The 19,520-nt window shown below is 38.3% G+C and overlaps 1 protein-coding gene across 1 annotated transcript; it reads left to right on the top strand.

Annotated features, from left to right (window-relative positions):
* The first annotated feature begins 15,216 nt into the window (after positions 1-15,216).
* Positions 15,217-18,885, top strand: LOC114181777 (cytokinin hydroxylase-like). Its single transcript, XM_028068327.2, has 4 exons — positions 15,217-15,573; positions 15,702-15,931; positions 16,412-17,026; positions 18,161-18,885. The coding sequence occupies exons 1-4, from the start codon at positions 15,294-15,296 to the stop codon at positions 18,587-18,589; spliced, it is 1,554 nt and encodes a 517-aa protein (XP_027924128.1). The 5' UTR covers positions 15,217-15,293; the 3' UTR covers positions 18,590-18,885.
* The last annotated feature ends 635 nt before the right edge of the window (positions 18,886-19,520 follow it).

Genomic DNA, 19,520 nt, shown 5'->3' with positions numbered 1-19,520 from the left:
ACTTTTCATCACCAACAATTTCACTTCCAATTCATTTAATAATCATTCATTACAACTTCATCGAACACAAAGTACATAGCCAAATACAAACCATATTTAACCATTGAAACAGTGAAGGATCACAATTAATAATACAAACAGACAATACAAACAGAAGGTCCATCCTATTTTTTTAACAATACAAACAGAAGAAGGATCACAATTAAACCCAACAACCCTATTATCCTAAACAAGTACATCATCCACTTCTCAGAATCAATCAAATCTTTCTCCAGTTGACGTATTCTTTGACTCTGTCTAGCAATGGTTGCATCTCTTTCATCCCCATTATCATCTGTGCACCATTTGAAGTAGTTGCAGGCTTTGAAATCTTCACCAACACTCCGCTATTCACAAAAAACAAAGCAAACATGATTTTCCACAAAAAAACTCAGCCCAAAAAAAAAATAGAAGGAGCAAATCAAACCTTGTAGTGAGGGCACCCCCAAAATTGTTTCCCACAATTCTTCGCTGTTCTTGCAACTCTTAACACTGCAATCTCCCCGCAATGGCAATGTGGTGTTCCACTCACTGACCCAGATACAGTACCAGGAGAAGAAACACTGTGATTACGTGACCCACACGAACAAGACGACAATGGATGACTAAAACCACGCGACATTTCCCTATGACCAAGCGACTTCACCACTGCAGCAACTCAGCTTCACGGTCACTGCAATAATGGACCAACGAAGAAGAAGATGAACATGGGAGTGGGAAATTAGGGTTTTTTTGGTGGGGAAAATGAATTGAAATAGGGCATGACACGTTACCCAGCCATTGCCACTGTACAATTTTCCTGATTGACACGTATCCATTCCACAATGCCAGATCACTGTTCCGTTAACGGCGTTTTTGAAAATTTAACGGGATGGACCAAATTGATGCAAATTAACTAATTTGGGTACTAAATAGATGCAAAGTTAAAAGCGGGTACCATTTAGACACATTGGAACGAAACTAAGTACGTTGCGAATAATTATACCTATAAACAAAGACAAAGTTTATATCAATACAAAATACAACCTAAAACATACAAAAATATATAAATGTAAATATTTAGTCAAGTAAAAAAAAAATGTTTTTAATCTCTTCCAAATGTTCTTTTCGCACTTGTACCTATATCTGTTTAGGTATATAATACGGTCATCACAATTCATAACATAAACAACACATGCAAGTTTGAAACAATTTTAAAAAAAATTTAAATTGATGAGGCAGTGCTGTGAAATCTTTTTTGTGTGTCACCTCTTTTTTTTTCGAAGATTAAATATAAAAAGTTTAATTATTAAAGTAAATGATATTTAAATGCTAAAATATTATTATAAAAAAATTATAATTTTATGGTAGATAATTTTGTTATCGTTTAAGTAAATTTTTATTCAAGATAGTAATTGACTTTAAAAAATTACAAAATATAAAAAATCACATGATAAGAATTTATCTACACAAAAAAATAATTAAGACGGAATTTTTTTTATTAAAGTTAAAAGTATTGGTAAGAAAATAATATTAATAATGATGATTACATTAGTAAATGATAATCACTCTTAATATTTATGTCTAATATGAGTTTTATTTATGCCTAATATGAGCTTTACCGGAAATCATTCTTAATATTGAGATAGTTTACTTTCATTTATTCTTTTTAATTTTAAAATATAATTAAAAATAAAATAAAAATATTGAATATGTATTTCTATTACAAATTATTATACAGTCTTATTTTTTAATTTTAAAATGTAATTAATTCTAAAATAAAAAAATTAATGTAAATAGTCCTTTGTGTATTGTTATATTATAGATAATATATTTTAATTTTAAAAGATTAAGAAAAACAAATAAATATTTAAGCATTGTTTTTCTTACGTACCAACGAAAATACAAGCGCGACAGGTGTGTTTGTATTTTGTAATTTTTATAAAAATTTGAGTTAATATTAATAAAGAATATATAATTAATTTTTAAAAAGTTGGTAAACGTAAAATTAAAAAAATAAAATATGAATATAAAAGAAATTTTCAAAATAATTATTAAAGACAAGAAAGTTTGTAGGATAAAAGAGGTTTGTGGAATAACGGTAAATGATAAAATATTTATAAAATAATTAATTTTTAAAATAATAATTAAATATAAAAATGAGAAAATAAGATGTGAACAAAAAAGATGTCATCTTTATATATAAAATAATAATTAAAAATAAAATTGGAAAAATAAAATGTAGACAAAATTAATAAACTCCAAATTTCTCTAATTCTCGATTTTTGTAAAAGATGTATTTTTTTGTTTTATTTATAAGAACTTATTCATACGTATAAATGACTTCTTGCAAATTATTATTTGTAACCGCAAACGTCATAGAAATCAAATTCATTATTTAAATCCTAAATCAATTCCTTTACGAATTAAATTTTGAATGTCCAATAAAAGTATGTTACCTCTTTTCACATTCACATGTATTTTTTAATGTTAGTTTTTTCTCAAATACATTATGTAATTCAAATACTAATATAATATAAATATTATTATTTTCTAAATCATAAAATATTTTTTATCATAAATATCCCTTATTTGATTCTAACTACTATTATCATTGGTTTGATTCACTATAGAAAGTATCATGGACTCAAATTTAATTGACCTAGAACGAGTCATCTTACTAAATAGTTATTGATTATTTATTTAGTTTCTTTTTATATGAAATTTATACACCCTTATTTCTTCTCTCTTTCTTTCTATATATTTATTACTTTTATCTTTTTAAAAAATATCACCTCTGTCTTAGATTCCTCTTGTAATGGAATCACCCTGGTTTCGGATTATGTTGAAAAATAAAATTATTGATGCATACTATTTTTTTTTTCTTTTCCCTTCTTCAATTAATTTAAGTTATTTAAATAAAAATAAATTAAATGAAAAAAATTAAATTTTATTCATTTGAATAAAAAATAGTGGAACATTTAGAGATGTAGACAATGAAGTTAATATTTAGATCAAAAGGTGTTAGAATTCCATGTATTTTGTAACGTCCCATTTAATTTAATACGTAAAATTAAAGGAAACGTCACGTGATGAAAGCATAACAACGTCGTCCTGGGGTCCTTAACATTACCCCTACAAAGCTAGGCACACCACGATGCCGATAACGGGAAACAGGATACGAATACATCGTAGAAAGAAGCGTAGAAATACGGAAAGAAATACATGGGCCGTGGCCCTAAATAAACACTAAGAAGGCTCCAGCCCAGATGGCTAAGCTACTGGATCACCGCTCCCTTGCTGACCACGAGGACCTCGCCCGTCTGCTCCCATCAACCGAGTTGATGATCATCGCAAGAAAAACAACCACATACAACATAGACATACAACAAACGGGTAAGCTAGAGCTAACAACATAAATCATGCAGCCAAACATATTTTTATCATCTCATATCCACATAGCAATCAAACGTGTTATGACTCTTCATTCAATACACTACGACTCGACTCGACTCATCCGGATACGTATAACTTGGTCGGATTCAGCGGATGCTTGCACTTGTGTGGTTACCCCTGCTCGAACCTGAGCTGCTCGATCCTGAGCCATGTATTACCAGTGTTACAATGAAACAAATCTCTCCCACCACAAGGTTAGCCCTTAGTGAGTTTCAGGCCTCCTGCTACTCCCACCACAGGAGTCAGTCCGCTCTAAGTGAGACTAACTGGCTCCTCGGAGTGTCAGAATACATCCTTACCTTGAATCCTTACCTAGTTATACAGATGGGGCACCACCATGAACACCCACTAACAGGGGCCATGGAATTACGTCCCGACCACTGAAGCGCGCCCTCGGAGGTCTCACCTAGAGACCCCAAGGAATTATACGCTGACACGGACTAACATTCAGAAATCAACAATTAAGAGGAAATTAAATTACGTCCTTCATTTTCACGTCAACCCATGAATTTAAGTCCTCATATGTGTCACCTCTCAATTCCATACCCCTGATCAATTACCACCCCAATGTGTCTAGGGTCTCATCTCATGACAACACCATGTTCCATTTAATTTCAAACCACCATTTATTCCTCATGCCAAGACCACACCCAACCCGTCATACGTCATTCATAATTCATGCCAAGCATACCAAGTACTCTTTACATACATGTTAATCATCACACGAACATTCTCAACCAAAACAGATCACTCGGGAACATCCAAAAGTCCAATACATAACCCACCCTCGCCCAGCATCTCGCCCAGGCTGAGGGGTCTCGCTCAGGCGAGATGTCTCGCTCAGGCGAGCCTCCCCTCGCCTAGGCGAGAGCACAAAAACCAGGGGTGTGGCAATTACGGGATCTCGCTTAAGCGAGATCCCTCTCGCCTGGGCGAGTGGCCAGCTCGCTCAAAAGGTGAGCGAGTCGCCTGGGCGAGATCTCGTGCAGAGATCTCCCTATTTCATCTCGCCTAGGCGAGATTGACTCGCCTGGGCGAGATTTACAGGCCTCGCCACTGTTCATCACTGTAACAGTAAGGAAAACGAACCAAACCACACATGCAAGCCATTTTTACACATCAAAACAACAGATTCAACCGCAAAATCAACAAATAACTCAACACAGTTCAGGAAACATGACTCGAAGCTAAAACCCTAACTTCCCGTACCTGGAAAGGAGCTAACGAAACTTTGACGCGGAACTTCGGGGGCACAGTAGCTCGAGTGATGGTCCTAGAACTGGCGGAACAACGGTGGATACAATTATTTTCGGACTTAAACGGTGGAAAACGAATGTAAAGCTTTAGGAGGTGAGCACGAGAGGTTTAAGTTACTTACGTGAGAGTCGAACGGAGCCCTGGCGGAAAGGGATGACGGCTGCAGCTCCAAGCAAGGACAATGTGCCTCTGAAAAGTAGGGTACCCTAGGGTTTTAGGGCAGACTCAAAGCTTATATAGGCTGGGCCAACCATCAGGCCCACTTAGGGGCAGCCCACTAAACTTTAGGGCTGGAAAATGGAAAATGGGGCCTTACATTCTCCCCAACAAGAAAATTTTCGACCTCGAAAATAAAGACTCACCAGGTAAACAGATGTGGATGTGATTTTCTCATGTCCTCCTCTAACTCCCAAGTCGAGTCACCTGTCCTCCGATCCCAGATGACCTTGACAAGACTGACGGTCTTTCCACGACGTTCCTCCACCTTGCTATCCTCAAGAGCGATGGGTGGTACTTCCACTGTGAGGTCTTCCCTGATCTGTATATCTTCGGCTTCCAACACATGAGCTGGGTCGAACACGTACTTCCTCAGCTGTGACACATGAAACACTGGATGAAGGTTCGCCAACTGCGGGGGTAAAGCTATCTCATAAGCCACTGGTCCAATCCTCCTCGTGATCTGATATGGGCCAAGGAATTTGGGTGAAAGCTTCCTTGAGCGGAGAGCCCTTCCCACGCCCGTGGTTCGGGTCACCCTCAAGAATACATGGTCTCCCGCTGCAAATTCCAAAGGCCTCCTCCTACGATCTGCATAGGCCTTCTGCCTACTCTGCGAAGCCAACATCCTATCTCTCACCATCCTCACCTTCTCGGTGGTCTGTGCTAACAACTCCGGTCCAACCAACACTGCCTCTCCATCCTGATACCAACAGAGAGGAGTCCTACACCTCCTGCCATAAAGAGCCTCGTATGGCGCCATGCCAATGCTCGCATGAAAGCTGTTGTTGTAGGTGAACTCTATCAAAGGCAATACTTCGTCCCAAGCACCCAGATGATCCAGTATGCAAGTCCTCAACAAATCCTCTAATGACTGGATCGTCCTCTCAGACTGACCGTCGGTCTGAGGGTGATAAGCTGAACTCATGGTGAGCTTGCTACCCATAGCACTCTGCAGTGTCTGCCAAAACCGGGATGTGAACCGTGGGTCTCTGTCGGAAACTATGCTCGAGGGCACTCCATGAAGTCTTACTATCTCCTTAATGTACAACTGGGCTAGCTTGGCCATAGACATCCTCAAGTTCATCGCCAAAAAGTGAGCACTCTTTGTCAACCGGTCCACTATCACCCAGATGGTGTCATGTCCCCTAAAAGTCCGTGGGAGATGAGTCACGAAATCCATGGAGATGCTGTCCCATTTCCACACCGGTACCTCCAACGACTGTAGAACGCCACCGGGTCTCTGATGCTCCACCTTCGCCTTCTGACACGTCAGACAAGCGGATACAAACTGAGCCACATCCTTCTTCATTCCCTGCCACCAGAAAGTTTCCTTGAGATCTTGGTACATCTTAGTCATGCCAGGATGCAAGCTAAGACGACTCTTGTGTCCTTCCTCAAGGATCAACTTTCTCAACCCAGCGTCATCCGGTATACATACTCTGCCTCGAAACCTCAGTATGCCATCATCACTCACAGCAAAGTCTCTAGCCTCATCTGTTCCAAGCTGTTCTCTAACCCTGTTCAGACTAGCATCCAACAACTGTCTCTCTCTGATCGAACCCAAGAAGTCACTAGATATAGTAAGGGCACTACACCTAATGGACTCGGACCCCAACTCCACTTGTATCCTCATATCTCTGAACTTCTCTAGTAGCTCTGCCTCTTTTATCATGAGATGTGCTGTGTGTACCGTCTTCCTACTCAAAGCATCTGCCACTACATTTGCCTTCCCTGGATGATATAGAAGCTCGAAGTCGTAGTCCTTCAGGAATTCCATCCACCTCCTTTGCCTCATATTCAGCTCCTTCTGATCAAACAAGTACTTTAAACTTTTGTGGTCGCTGAACACCCGAAACTGAGCACCATACAGATAGTGCCTCCAGATCTTCAAGGCAAAAACTATGGCCGCCAACTCCAGGTCATGAGTGGGATAGTTACGCTCATGCACCTTAAGCTGTCGCGAAGCATACGCCACTGCCTTCTTTTCTTGCATCAAAACACATCCAAGTCCAAGGCGGGAGGCGTCACAGTAGACCTCAAACGGCTTTCCGACATCCGGAATCACGAGTATCGGTGCACTGGTCAGTCTCTTCTTCAGTTCCTGGAAACTCTCCTCACACTTATCCGTCCAGATGAAGGGTTGATCCTTCCGAGTAAGCAAAGTCAAAGGTGCCACAATCTTGGAGAATCCCTCTATGAACCTCCTGTAGTATCCTGCTAACCCCACAAAGCTCCTGATCTCTGTGGCTGATTTAGGGCTTTCCCATTTCACCACTGCCTCAACCTTCGTCGGATCCACCGCAATCCCCTGTGCTGATATCACATGCCCCAAAAACTGAACTTCGTCCAACCAGAACTCACACTTGGATAGCTTGGCGTACAACTGCTTCTCCCTCAAAACACCGAGCACCAACCTCAGGTGTTCTGCATGTTCCTCCTGGGTCCTGGAATAGATAAGGATGTCGTCTATGAAGACCACGACAAACCTATCTAGGAAAGGTCGGAAGATCCTGTTCATGTAGTCCATGAACACTGCTGGAGCGTTGGTCACACCAAACGGCATAACCACATACTCATAGTGGCCATACCTCGACCTGAAGGCTGTCTTCTGTACATCATCATCCTTTACCAAAATCTGGTGGTACCCTGATCGCAGATCTATCTTCGAAAACACCGATGACCCATGCAACTGATCCATCAAGTCGTCAATCCTCGGGAGCGGGTACTTGTTCTTGATAGTCATCTTGTTCAGCTGCCTGTAATCCACACACAAGCGTGAACTCCCGTCCTTCTTCTTCACCAACAACACTGGTGCTCCCCAAGGTGAAGTGCTGGGTCGGATGAACTGTTTTTCCATCAGGTCTTCTATCTGTTTCTTGAGCTCTACCAACTCTGCCGGAGCCATGCGATATGGGGCCATCGAGACCGGGCCCGTTCCTGGGACTAGATCAATAGAGAACTCCACCTCTCTACTGGGAGGCAATCCTGGTACCTCCTCTGGAAACACATCCACGAAGTCCTGGACGACTGGTATCGCTGACGTCGTCTCTCCTCTCTCCACCCCCATGTGCGTGAAGATCACGTAGCACTGCGCGCCGTCCTTTAGCTCTCTCATAACTCCCTGGGAGGAAACCAACTCACGCTCCTCCGAGTCGGGAAACAACAGCTTCTTCTCCCGACAATCTATCAGAATGCGATTGGCAGAGAGCCAATCCATCCCTAAGATCACCTCCAACTCCTGTAGAGGTAGGCAGATTAAGTTCACCTTGTACCTGCGTCCCTCTACCTCCACTGAACACCGAGCACACAAGGACGACGTCGTGACCAATCTCGACGCCGGAGAAGACACCGCGAGCTCGCACTGTAGCTCGCTTACCGGCAAACCCAGACGTTCCACACAAGCAAAAGACACAAAAGAGTGTGTCGCTCCAGAATCATATAGCACACAACAAGCAGAACCAGCTATCATGCAACTACCCATAACCAAGTTACCTGAGCCTGATGCCTCCGTTCCTGACATGGCGTGCACTCTGCCCGTCGCCTGAGGCCTGTTGCCTCTGTCTCTCCCCTGATGCTGATGGGGTGCCTGAACTGGAGGGCGTGTCGCTGCCCTAGCAAGGTTGGGACAATCTCTCCCAAAGTGGCCTTCCTTGCCACAGTTGTTGCACCGACGGTAACCCTCCATACGCGGGCAAGCACTCCTCAGATGAGGGCCTCCACATATATAGCACTGTACTCGACCCTGCTGGCGAGGAAGACCCCTAGACCCCTGAGGCTGATGGTGAGGCCTGTCATATGGTCTCCTCCGCTCCTCATGTCTGGGTCTGGACCCAGATGGTCCACCAATCCTCTGCGACGGCTGTGGCTGCTGTGAGCGCTGGCTTTCCACCTCGCGCTTCATCTTCTCCATTACCCTGGCCTTCTCTACCAGAGTAGCAAAATCCTTGATGGACAAGGGTGCCACCATCAAGCGAAGGTCTCCCCTGAGGCCGTTCTCAAACTTACGGCATCTCCACTCCTCGTCAAGCGGCAGCGTGTAGAAACGGCTGAGGTGTTTAAACCTCTCAGCATACTCGGTGACAGTCTTCCCTCCCTGGGTCAGCTGGAGGAACTCCACCTCCTTGGCATATCGGATGCTGTCTGGGAAGTACTCGGAGAGGAATCTCTCCCTGAAGGTTTCCCACGTCACTAGCTCATCCCTCTCCTCCAGGATGGATCTGGTACTGCTCCACCAATGCTCTGCCTCTCCAGTAAGCATGTAAACCGAGAACGCCAACCTGTCCTCTGCAGGGCACATCTTGGCGTCGTAGATACGCTCCAGGTCCTTCAGCCATTGGTCTGCGGCGTCAGGACTAGCCTTCCCATCAAACTTTGCTGGGTGGTGCTTCAAAAAGTCCTCCAAGCTCCACTCCCTGACCGCAGGTCGTGGCTCAGGACCAACCACAGGTGTCGCCGTCCTGCTCTCCTCCATCTGGCGGAGGGCCTCCATATGCTGCCTATGAGCATCCTCAGCAGCTACCCTCGCAGCCTCCATCTGCTGCATCACTGCCTGCTGCTGCTCAAGCGATGCTGCCTGTCGCTGCATAGATGCCTCGTGCTGTTGCATCATCGCAGCACTCTGCTGCGTCATAGCTGCTACCATCGCCTCTATAGCTCTGGCGATATCTGATGGGTCCCCCTGAGATGACTGAGAAGCTCGGCGAGGAGGTGCCATAATCCACTGGCACACAGAAAATCACTTGGTTAGACTCGATAAAGGCATGAATTTAACTAAGAATACTCAGAAGACACACAGAGAAGCTAAGCGGACATCCAAGTCCACAGACCTAAGGAATGACCGCTCTGATACCATAAATGTAACGTCCCATTTAATTTAATACGTAAAATTAAAGGAAACGTCACGTGATGAAAGCATAACAACGTCGTCCTGGGGTCCTTAACATTACCCCTACAAAGCTAGGCACACCACGATGCCGATAACGGGAAACAGGATACGAATACATCGTAGAAAGAAGCGTAGAAATACGGAAAGAAATACATGGGCCGTGGCCCTAAATAAACACTAAGAAGGCTCCAGCCCAGATGGCTAAGCTACTGGATCACCGCTCCCTTGCTGACCACGAGGACCTCGCCCGTCTGCTCCCATCAACCGAGTTGATGATCATCGCAAGAAAAACAACCACATACAACATAGACATACAACAAACGGGTAAGCTAGAGCTAACAACATAAATCATGCAGCCAAACATATTTTTATCATCTCATATCCACATAGCAATCAAACGTGTTATGACTCTTCATTCAATACACTACGACTCGACTCGACTCATCCGGATACGTATAACTTGGTCGGATTCAGCGGATGCTTGCACTTGTGTGGTTACCCCTGCTCGAACCTGAGCTGCTCGATCCTGAGCCATGTATTACCAGTGTTACAATGAAACAAATCTCTCCCACCACAAGGTTAGCCCTTAGTGAGTTTCAGGCCTCCTGCTACTCCCACCACAGGAGTCAGTCCGCTCTAAGTGAGACTAACTGGCTCCTCGGAGTGTCAGAATACATCCTTACCTTGAATCCTTACCTAGTTATACAGATGGGGCACCACCATGAACACCCACTAACAGGGGCCATGGAATTACGTCCCGACCACTGAAGCGCGCCCTCGGAGGTCTCACCTAGAGACCCCAAGGAATTATACGCTGACACGGACTAACATTCAGAAATCAACAATTAAGAGGAAATTAAATTACGTCCTTCATTTTCACGTCAACCCATGAATTTAAGTCCTCATATGTGTCACCTCTCAATTCCATACCCCTGATCAATTACCACCCCAATGTGTCTAGGGTCTCATCTCATGACAACACCATGTTCCATTTAATTTCAAACCACCATTTATTCCTCATGCCAAGACCACACCCAACCCGTCATACGTCATTCATAATTCATGCCAAGCATACCAAGTACTCTTTACATACATGTTAATCATCACACGAACATTCTCAACCAAAACAGATCACTCGGGAACATCCAAAAGTCCAATACATAACCCACCCTCGCCCAGCATCTCGCCCAGGCTGAGGGGTCTCGCTCAGGCGAGATGTCTCGCTCAGGCGAGCCTCCCCTCGCCTAGGCGAGAGCACAAAAACCAGGGGTGTGGCAATTACGGGATCTCGCTTAAGCGAGATCCCTCTCGCCTGGGCGAGTGGCCAGCTCGCTCAAAAGGTGAGCGAGTCGCCTGGGCGAGATCTCGTGCAGAGATCTCCCTATTTCATCTCGCCTAGGCGAGATTGACTCGCCTGGGCGAGATTTACAGGCCTCGCCACTGTTCATCACTGTAACAGTAAGGAAAACGAACCAAACCACACATGCAAGCCATTTTTACACATCAAAACAACAGATTCAACCGCAAAATCAACAAATAACTCAACACAGTTCAGGAAACATGACTCGAAGCTAAAACCCTAACTTCCCGTACCTGGAAAGGAGCTAACGAAACTTTGACGCGGAACTTCGGGGGCACAGTAGCTCGAGTGATGGTCCTAGAACTGGCGGAACAACGGTGGATACAATTATTTTCGGACTTAAACGGTGGAAAACGAATGTAAAGCTTTAGGAGGTGAGCACGAGAGGTTTAAGTTACTTACGTGAGAGTCGAACGGAGCCCTGGCGGAAAGGGATGACGGCTGCAGCTCCAAGCAAGGACAATGTGCCTCTGAAAAGTAGGGTACCCTAGGGTTTTAGGGCAGACTCAAAGCTTATATAGGCTGGGCCAACCATCAGGCCCACTTAGGGGCAGCCCACTAAACTTTAGGGCTGGAAAATGGAAAATGGGGCCTTACATATTTGATTAAGGTTTAGCCATTAATCTATATATGAGTATGAAATAAGTTATATAAAAAATGTTTCATAATGACATTATAAATGAGTTATGATAATAAATAAGTATACTGCAATTTTAATTAAGAAAACATATTCTTATGATAGGGTGGTGAAATTTTGTTGGACAAAGTCTCATTTTTAAGTTAGTGGAGCTTTTAAAGTTGAATTCGAGTTGTCAAATCCAAATATCGAATAGAAGTCTACTTTGCCCTATACTCGATGCTAAGTTAATTAAAACTTTATAATAATAAAGAAAAAACATTAAGTGTATACTTTGGTAGACATAGAAAGCATTTCCAAAAATTAAATATTTAATTCAAATAATTTGAATACTACTATTCTTAATTTTTGTGATAAAATTTTAAGTGGGAAAGAGTAACTATCATCTTAAATTTGGCGGTTTTATTGGAAGCTAGCATGTTTGCAATTTATTTCCAATACAACAAAACGTGGTAGAGAATTATATGCTTATAAAAAATGTGATATTAATGTTATTTGGTATAGGCAAAAGGAGGACAAATATTCTATGATCTGTCTTGCCTTTTTAGGAGGAGACACTTTCTTTGTGTACTAAAACACATTTGTTCAATTACTAGGTCAACATTAATTTATGTATATAATTATTATACCTAAATTAAATTAACATTCAATAATATAATTTAAAGTTTTAAAATTTGTGTTTTTTATTTTATTTTATATATTTTTAAATTTCCAAAACAAATTGTTCTAACATAAAATCATACTAAAGCAAAAAATTACGGCATAAAAAGAATAAATGAGACCCATTTTATATAAATGTTTTAGGTAGTTTATTGGTGACTTGGACAACTCTAAGTTTGGAGCAACAACCCACATGGATGATCCAACTCAAAATTGTGGATACAAAGGTGCTTTGTTGCATATTCTTGTGCCTCACATTTGTCACTTATAAAAATATATAATACAATTCGACCAATTCATGCTTTTATTTATATAGCTACTTTTGTGGACACATTTTCTCCTTTAAAGTGCAAAATAATGTTGATTTAAAAATTAAAGGTGATTTCCAAAAGTTATCTAGAAGATAAAATATAATTTTAGATCGTGATAAAATGGAATACATATTTAACAAATCTAAAATTAATTATATCGTTAGTGATTAATAAAATAGTCAGGATAATCGTTATGGTATTTTATGTTAAGTATATTTTTCTTTAAATTATTATAAAAATTCGTGTTTCATCCCCTAAACTAAGTTACAAAGTATTCCATGAGGTAATGTCAATATAACATTATCGAGTTTATATTGTAATTTGTTATAGAACTCTATTATCTTTGTTTGGATAATATTCTCCTATGGATTCCTGAAAAATAAATAAATAATAAACATCAATTATTATGTACCAAGTATTTTTATTTTGATTTTCTAATTTGACAATGAGCATACCATAAACGTCACTACCTATATAGGGTTTGATGTATATGTTCAATTTCAAAGAAAGGAAAGAGAAGAATGTCAAAGGGTTTACCTAGAAAAAGACAAGGTACCAATACTTAAAATTGGAAGAATGAATACAGAAGACAAGACAAGATGTGCAGCTTAGAAAAAATTAGGTCAGAATGTTTTTTACTAATATATATATATATATGAGGGTATGTTTGTGAATTAAAGTTTAGCGGGTACGAGTATCCACAGGTACGAATATTATGATACCCGTACCTGCCCCGAAAACATGTAGGTATAAAAAATACCCGTACCCGCGAGTAGCAGGTATCCATTTTTAATATCTGTTTCCTACCTGTTACGAGTTTTATTCACGGATACCCGCATGTACGGATTTTGTTGACATCCCTAATTGAAACTTAAGGCAGATTAAATATTTTTTTTCTCACTCTTTGAGAGGTCATTTAAGGATAAAACCGACAAAGTATATATTTCAAAAACAAATAATACCTCGAATGTACATTGATTTGACCGTGATTCTATCATCGAATTTAATATCAAAACACTATTATATATATATCAAAACACTTTTATATATCAAAACATTTTATACCTTAATCATTCATTTCAATTATACACTTGATTTTCCTTTTCTCACTATTTCATATCTTGTCGATTACATTTTAGACACACATGGGTTTTAAAAACAATATGATACTTTTAAGTGATTAAGTAACTATAAAAACCTTTTTGATTTTGATCATTCATATAGTAGGTCTAAAATAAGTGAATATATTTTATGTGAAAATAAAACATAATTAAATCTACTTTGATCATTATATAACTAGATTTATTCTCTCATAGTTATATATATAAAAAACTCTCATATCACATTATAAATACATATGCATGCTATTTTATTTTATTATTGGTGATTATACTTTTAGTCACTCAAATATTGGGTGAGATTTTTCTAGAAAAAAAAACTTTTAGAAAATATAGTTATTAAGTTTTTTAAAATGCTCGTTCAAAATTTTCAAATGTTTGTTTATATTCTATATGTAATCGAGTTGTATCATAAAAAAATAAAATTAAAAAAATAGTAAAAAAAGTTAATATTTTAAATATAAACTATTTTCTAATAATTTATTTAATAACCAATTAATTAGAATTTATAAAATGATAGATTAAAAATGGAAAAATAGTATTGAAAAGAGAAATTAATATTTTAACTTTAAGGTATTATTTAATAATTTTGTTAAATGATTAAATAATTAGAAATTATAAAAAGATAAATTCAAAAATAAAAAAATAGTACAAAAAATTTAATACTTATAAGTCAAGAATTTATTAAATGATCAATTAATTAAAATTATAAAAAGATAAAATTAACACTAAAAAAATAATATAGAAATATATTTTCACTTTTTAGACAAATCAATTTAAAAATAAAATAACTTCTATGTTGATGTTACATAAATAAATATAAATACAAGGAAAATTAACTACGTTGCATTTACACTTCATATATATTAAATTTGTAAGATTAAAACGTTTTAATGGAAACTGAAATAAAATAAAAATCACGGGAAACAAACACAATAAAAATAAAAATAAAAAAGAGAAAACTCAAACGAAAAGTACTTTACATTAATTAATCACAAAAGTTATTTAATTATCGATATAATCACAAGTGTGTAAATGGAACAGTATTTTAGTGAAAGGGAATTAAACGAGCATTATTCTAAAATATTTTGTACTCCGACCAAGTTAGATGCGTCCAGAAAAGGACAAAGAGTGAGAAACACAAGATCAGTCTAAAAGGTCTAGCCGAGAATCCTCGGAAAATGTTCAAACTTAGCTTTGGTCTTCTTCATTGGTCAAAAAACCCAAAACCCACGCATTTTTTGCTTCTGCCACCCAACTTCGCACTATAAATACCACATTACTTTTGCATACCCATCATCACATACACAGATTCTGCCATAACCATTCATTCATAGCTTCACTTCCAAAACCTTAAAACACAAACCAAAACATGGAGATCTTGGGTTTACCTGGAACACTTGTTTTCTTCGCCATGTTACCTCTTCTTTTGCTCCTGAAACTCGCGTTTTCTTGGTGGATTTCTCCCATCCATACTCATTTTAAGCTCAAAAGATGTGGATTTGGAGGACCAACCCCAAGTTTTCCTCTTGGGAACATTCAAGAGATGAAAAACAACAACACTGTTAGTTCTTCACCGGTGCCCTCTAACCTCATCCATGATATACACTCCACTGTGTTCCCCTACTTTTCTCGCTGGCAAAACTCTCACGGTATGCATGCTTTTCATAGCACTATAATTCATAACTCTAGTCACGAACGAAAACTATAGCATAAACGTGTTTTTAATATATACATGAACTTACTTGTATATGTATGACTCTTACTTTTCTTTGTACAGGGAAGGTGTTTATCTACTGGTTGGGGACAGAACCGTTTTTGTACATTGCTGATCCCGAGTTTCTTAAAAAAATGTCCACAGAGGTTTTAGCCAAGAAATGGGGAAAACCTAGAGTGTTCAGACATGACAGAGACCCTTTGTTTGGAAATGGTTTGGTTATGGTTGAAGGCAATGAATGGGTTCGTCACCGACATGTTATAGCACCAGCATTTTCTCCTCTTAACCTCAAGGTTCAGTTCTCTCTCTGTTTCTGTAGCTTCTATATATAATACTAATTAACCTAATTTCAACATTCCATCGTTGCATGACTTCAATTTCAACAATCAATTTAGACCATTCTGGCATGCTAGGGAAAGTTGTCTACACGGAATCATGAAGTTTGAAATATTTGTATACGTTTTTACTTGGTGTTTCTCCTTCTTACGATCTTCATCATTTGCATGCTAAATATAGAAATGCTACCTAATTTCGTTGCTTAACTTTAAGACTGCTTTACCACAAACTTAAATAAATAACCTACCCACGACTACTAGGCCACACAGCTTTCAAGAAAAAAAAAAATTCCATTTTACCTCATCCCACCAAGTTATTCCCTTCTTTTATTTAATTAAATAAAATCAAAAAGAGAAATCATTGTAACAATCCATTTCATGCATTTTAGTTTTTAAATATAAGATAAAATAATTAATAACTATTTATATATGTGATAGGCAATGGCAAGCATGATGAGTGAGTCTACAAATGAAATGATAGAAAGGTGGATTGCACAAATAAACTCGGGTAACTCAGAAATCGATGTGGAAAAAGAGGTTGTCGAAACCGCCGGAGAAATCATTGCAAAAACAAGCTTTGGCATGAAGGGGAAATATGCAAAGGAAGTGTCTGAAAAACTACGTGCCCTACAAATGACACTTTTCAGGACAACAAGATACGTAGGGGTCCCATTTGGGGAGTGTTTCAACGTGAAAAAAACCCTAAAGGCCAAGGAACTTGGGAAAGAGATCGATGAACTTTTGTTGTCGGTCATAACATCTCGCATGAAATCGATCAAAAGACAAACTCAAGAAGACTTGTTGGGGTTGTTGTTGCAGGGAAATCATCATGAAGGTGATGGAAAGGTAGGGAAGACATTCACCACAAGAGATTTGTTGGATGAGTGCAAAACTTTCTTCTTTGCTGGCCATGAAACTACTGCATTGGCCATCTCATGGACCTTGTTGCTTCTTGCTATGCATCAAGATTGGCAAAACCAGTTACGAGATGAGATCAGAGAAGTGGTCGGTGATAGAGAACTTGATATCAACGTGCTTGCTGGCTTGAAAAAGGTAACACAAAAACTAAACCTAATCTCATTTCTTCATTCATTCATTCATCACTTTTTACACATCATAGAAAATGTTGATAATTTGGCAAGTTTTTACTTTTTTTTGGTTAATTACGTTTTGCATTTTAAAATTTAAAATACAATGGATAAAATTTTCTACCATTGACCACAAAAGTTATACATTTTTTTTTCGGCAACCCCCAAAAAATTATACTACTATGCCATTGTTTTATAAATCTAAATAGACTTATGCTCTTGGGTTAGATGACAATACATGCAAAGAACGAGAAGGGGTCTAATTGACTTAATATGGATTCTTACTTTGATCATTGACCATATATGTTTCAGACATGGAATTAATGTAAATTTAACATTAAATCCAGAATGTTCATAAACTGCTTGGATGACTGTGTTTAAAACGTTATGTTACATTCAAAGTCTTGTGTTAATTACCGGATAATGGGTTTATTAAATATTAAAATAAATTCAAACACTCGAATAAAAAATAAATAAACTATATGTTTTCAAAATTACTTAACCTAAATTACAACGAAATTAATAGCTGTAGAATTTGAATGTGTGTTTTACGATTTACATTTAGTACGTGTTTTGTTCGTGGGTTGAACGACACTAATAACTTGGTCAATGTTCATATCTGATATCTGAGTGGGTTATGTTGATGTGCCACGAGGCAATAACAACACAATAATTCAGATGTGTTAAATTAAAAAATTGGATGGCCCCACAATAAAAAAAAAAATGAAGTTGCAAAATCCGTGTCTTGTGCATGTTTTGCCAGGTGACTAAATCCTCGCCACTTTATATATAGATAGATGTACGTATAATTATGTAGCATGAAACAAAATATCACTTTACACATGGCACTTTGTCAATGTGTTGACTTTGAACCTTCTCTATTTCTTTTCATTTCTTTCATTTTTTTTATCATAAAAATAAATATATTAAATAGGGACAAATGGATTCTCCCAACCCATATAAAAAAGAAAAAAAAGTTCTTGATCATTTTTTTATTTATATATTGTTCCTCGAAGAGCAACCAAAGACAAGTTTTTAAGATTTGATTGTACTAAATAAATTCTTAATTAACATGAGGTTGTTATTGTGTGCCATGTAGATGAAGTGGGTGATGAATGAAGTTCTAAGGCTGTACCCAACAGCACCAAATGTGCAAAGACAAGCAAGAGAAGACATTCAAGTTGATAATTTAAGGATCCCCAATGGCACCAACATGTGGATCGATGTTGTCGCAATGCACCATGATGAAGCATTGTGGGGAAAAGATGCGAATGAGTTTAGACCAGAAAGGTTCATGAATGATGTCAATGGTGGATGCAACCACAAAATGGGGTATTTACCATTTGGGTTTGGAGGAAGAACCTGTGTCGGAAGAAACTTGAGCTTCATGGAGTATAAGATTGTCCTAACCCTACTTCTCTCTAGATTTAGCTTCAAAGTTTCACCTGGTTATAACCATTCACCCTCTATCATGCTCTCCCTTAGGCCAACCTATGGTCTTCATCTCTTAGTTCAACCCCTTAATTAAACCTTTGCTGCCTTCAAAAACTTTTATTTGTAATAAGGAAAAGAAAATAAATATTTTTTTCATAACTTAATATTAATTTATGGATAAGTTAAAAGAGAAATCAACTTATACATAAATTAATTTTAACTCAGGAAAAAAAAAATCTTATTTTCTTTTCTTATAGACACCCACTTATATCCATACAAACTCTTATTTGTATTTAGAGTTTTGAATCTTAGTATCTCGATTTCGATGTTTGATATATAATTGATATGTACGATTACAATGTAAGAACATAATTGGCTATGATGTTTTGAACTTTATTCTATTTCACACATGGGTTGTTGTTGTCTGACATAATCAAAATCCTGCAACTTTCTAACCCTAGATTTTGAATTTGACGATCTGCATAACCAAAACGAGTAAGCTAGCTTGCAATGTGTGAAATCTGAAGCAAAATGAACAGCGTTCTACGGTTGTCTTTGTCGCATGTATCAAACTTCGAGACAAGTACATGATTCAGTACGAATATGTTGCAATGGAGTGTGTGGATTCACTGTTGTTAGTCTTGGATTCACATGATGGATAATTTGGTCACCAAGAGTGTGTGATTTTGACATTGTTGCACCATCTTCGACACCAATGGCTATTGCAGTTAGTGGCACCCCTAGAGTTAGATCACTTCACTTTCAATGTCTTTATAATTACGAAGACAAATTTTGCAACTTTATATTATTTATGAGGGGTTTTAATCAAAGGGTAATAAAATAACCTTAATCATTGTAAACATTAATGATGGGTAGATCAAGAAAAGTACTAGGAGTCATCTCTATAATTAACATCAAGTTCTTACTGGTCTTTAATTTGGTGAGGATTTATGGAACTTTAAGAGAATAATTAATTGGGTATGTATTATTAATTATTATTTCTTATTTTAGACAACCAAAAATTG

The sequence above is a fragment of the Vigna unguiculata genome, chromosome 4, assembly GCF_037176805.1.
Source record: "Vigna unguiculata cultivar grain cowpea cultivar isolate G323 ecotype 2 chromosome 4, ASM3717680v1, whole genome shotgun sequence".
NCBI lineage: Eukaryota > Viridiplantae > Streptophyta > Magnoliopsida > Fabales > Fabaceae > Vigna > Vigna unguiculata.
This window is presented reverse-complemented; position numbering and strand designations above follow the sequence as displayed.

Coding starts and splice junctions, on each gene's coding strand:
- LOC114181777 (XM_028068327.2), top strand. CDS start 15,294: ATGGAGATCTTGGGTTTACCTGGAACACTTGTTTTCTTCGCCATGTTA. Junction 15,574..15,701: donor TCGCTGGCAAAACTCTCACG/GTATGCATGCTT, acceptor TTCTTTGTACAG/GGAAGGTGTTTATCTACTGG. Junction 15,932..16,411: donor TTTCTCCTCTTAACCTCAAG/GTTCAGTTCTCT, acceptor TATATGTGATAG/GCAATGGCAAGCATGATGAG.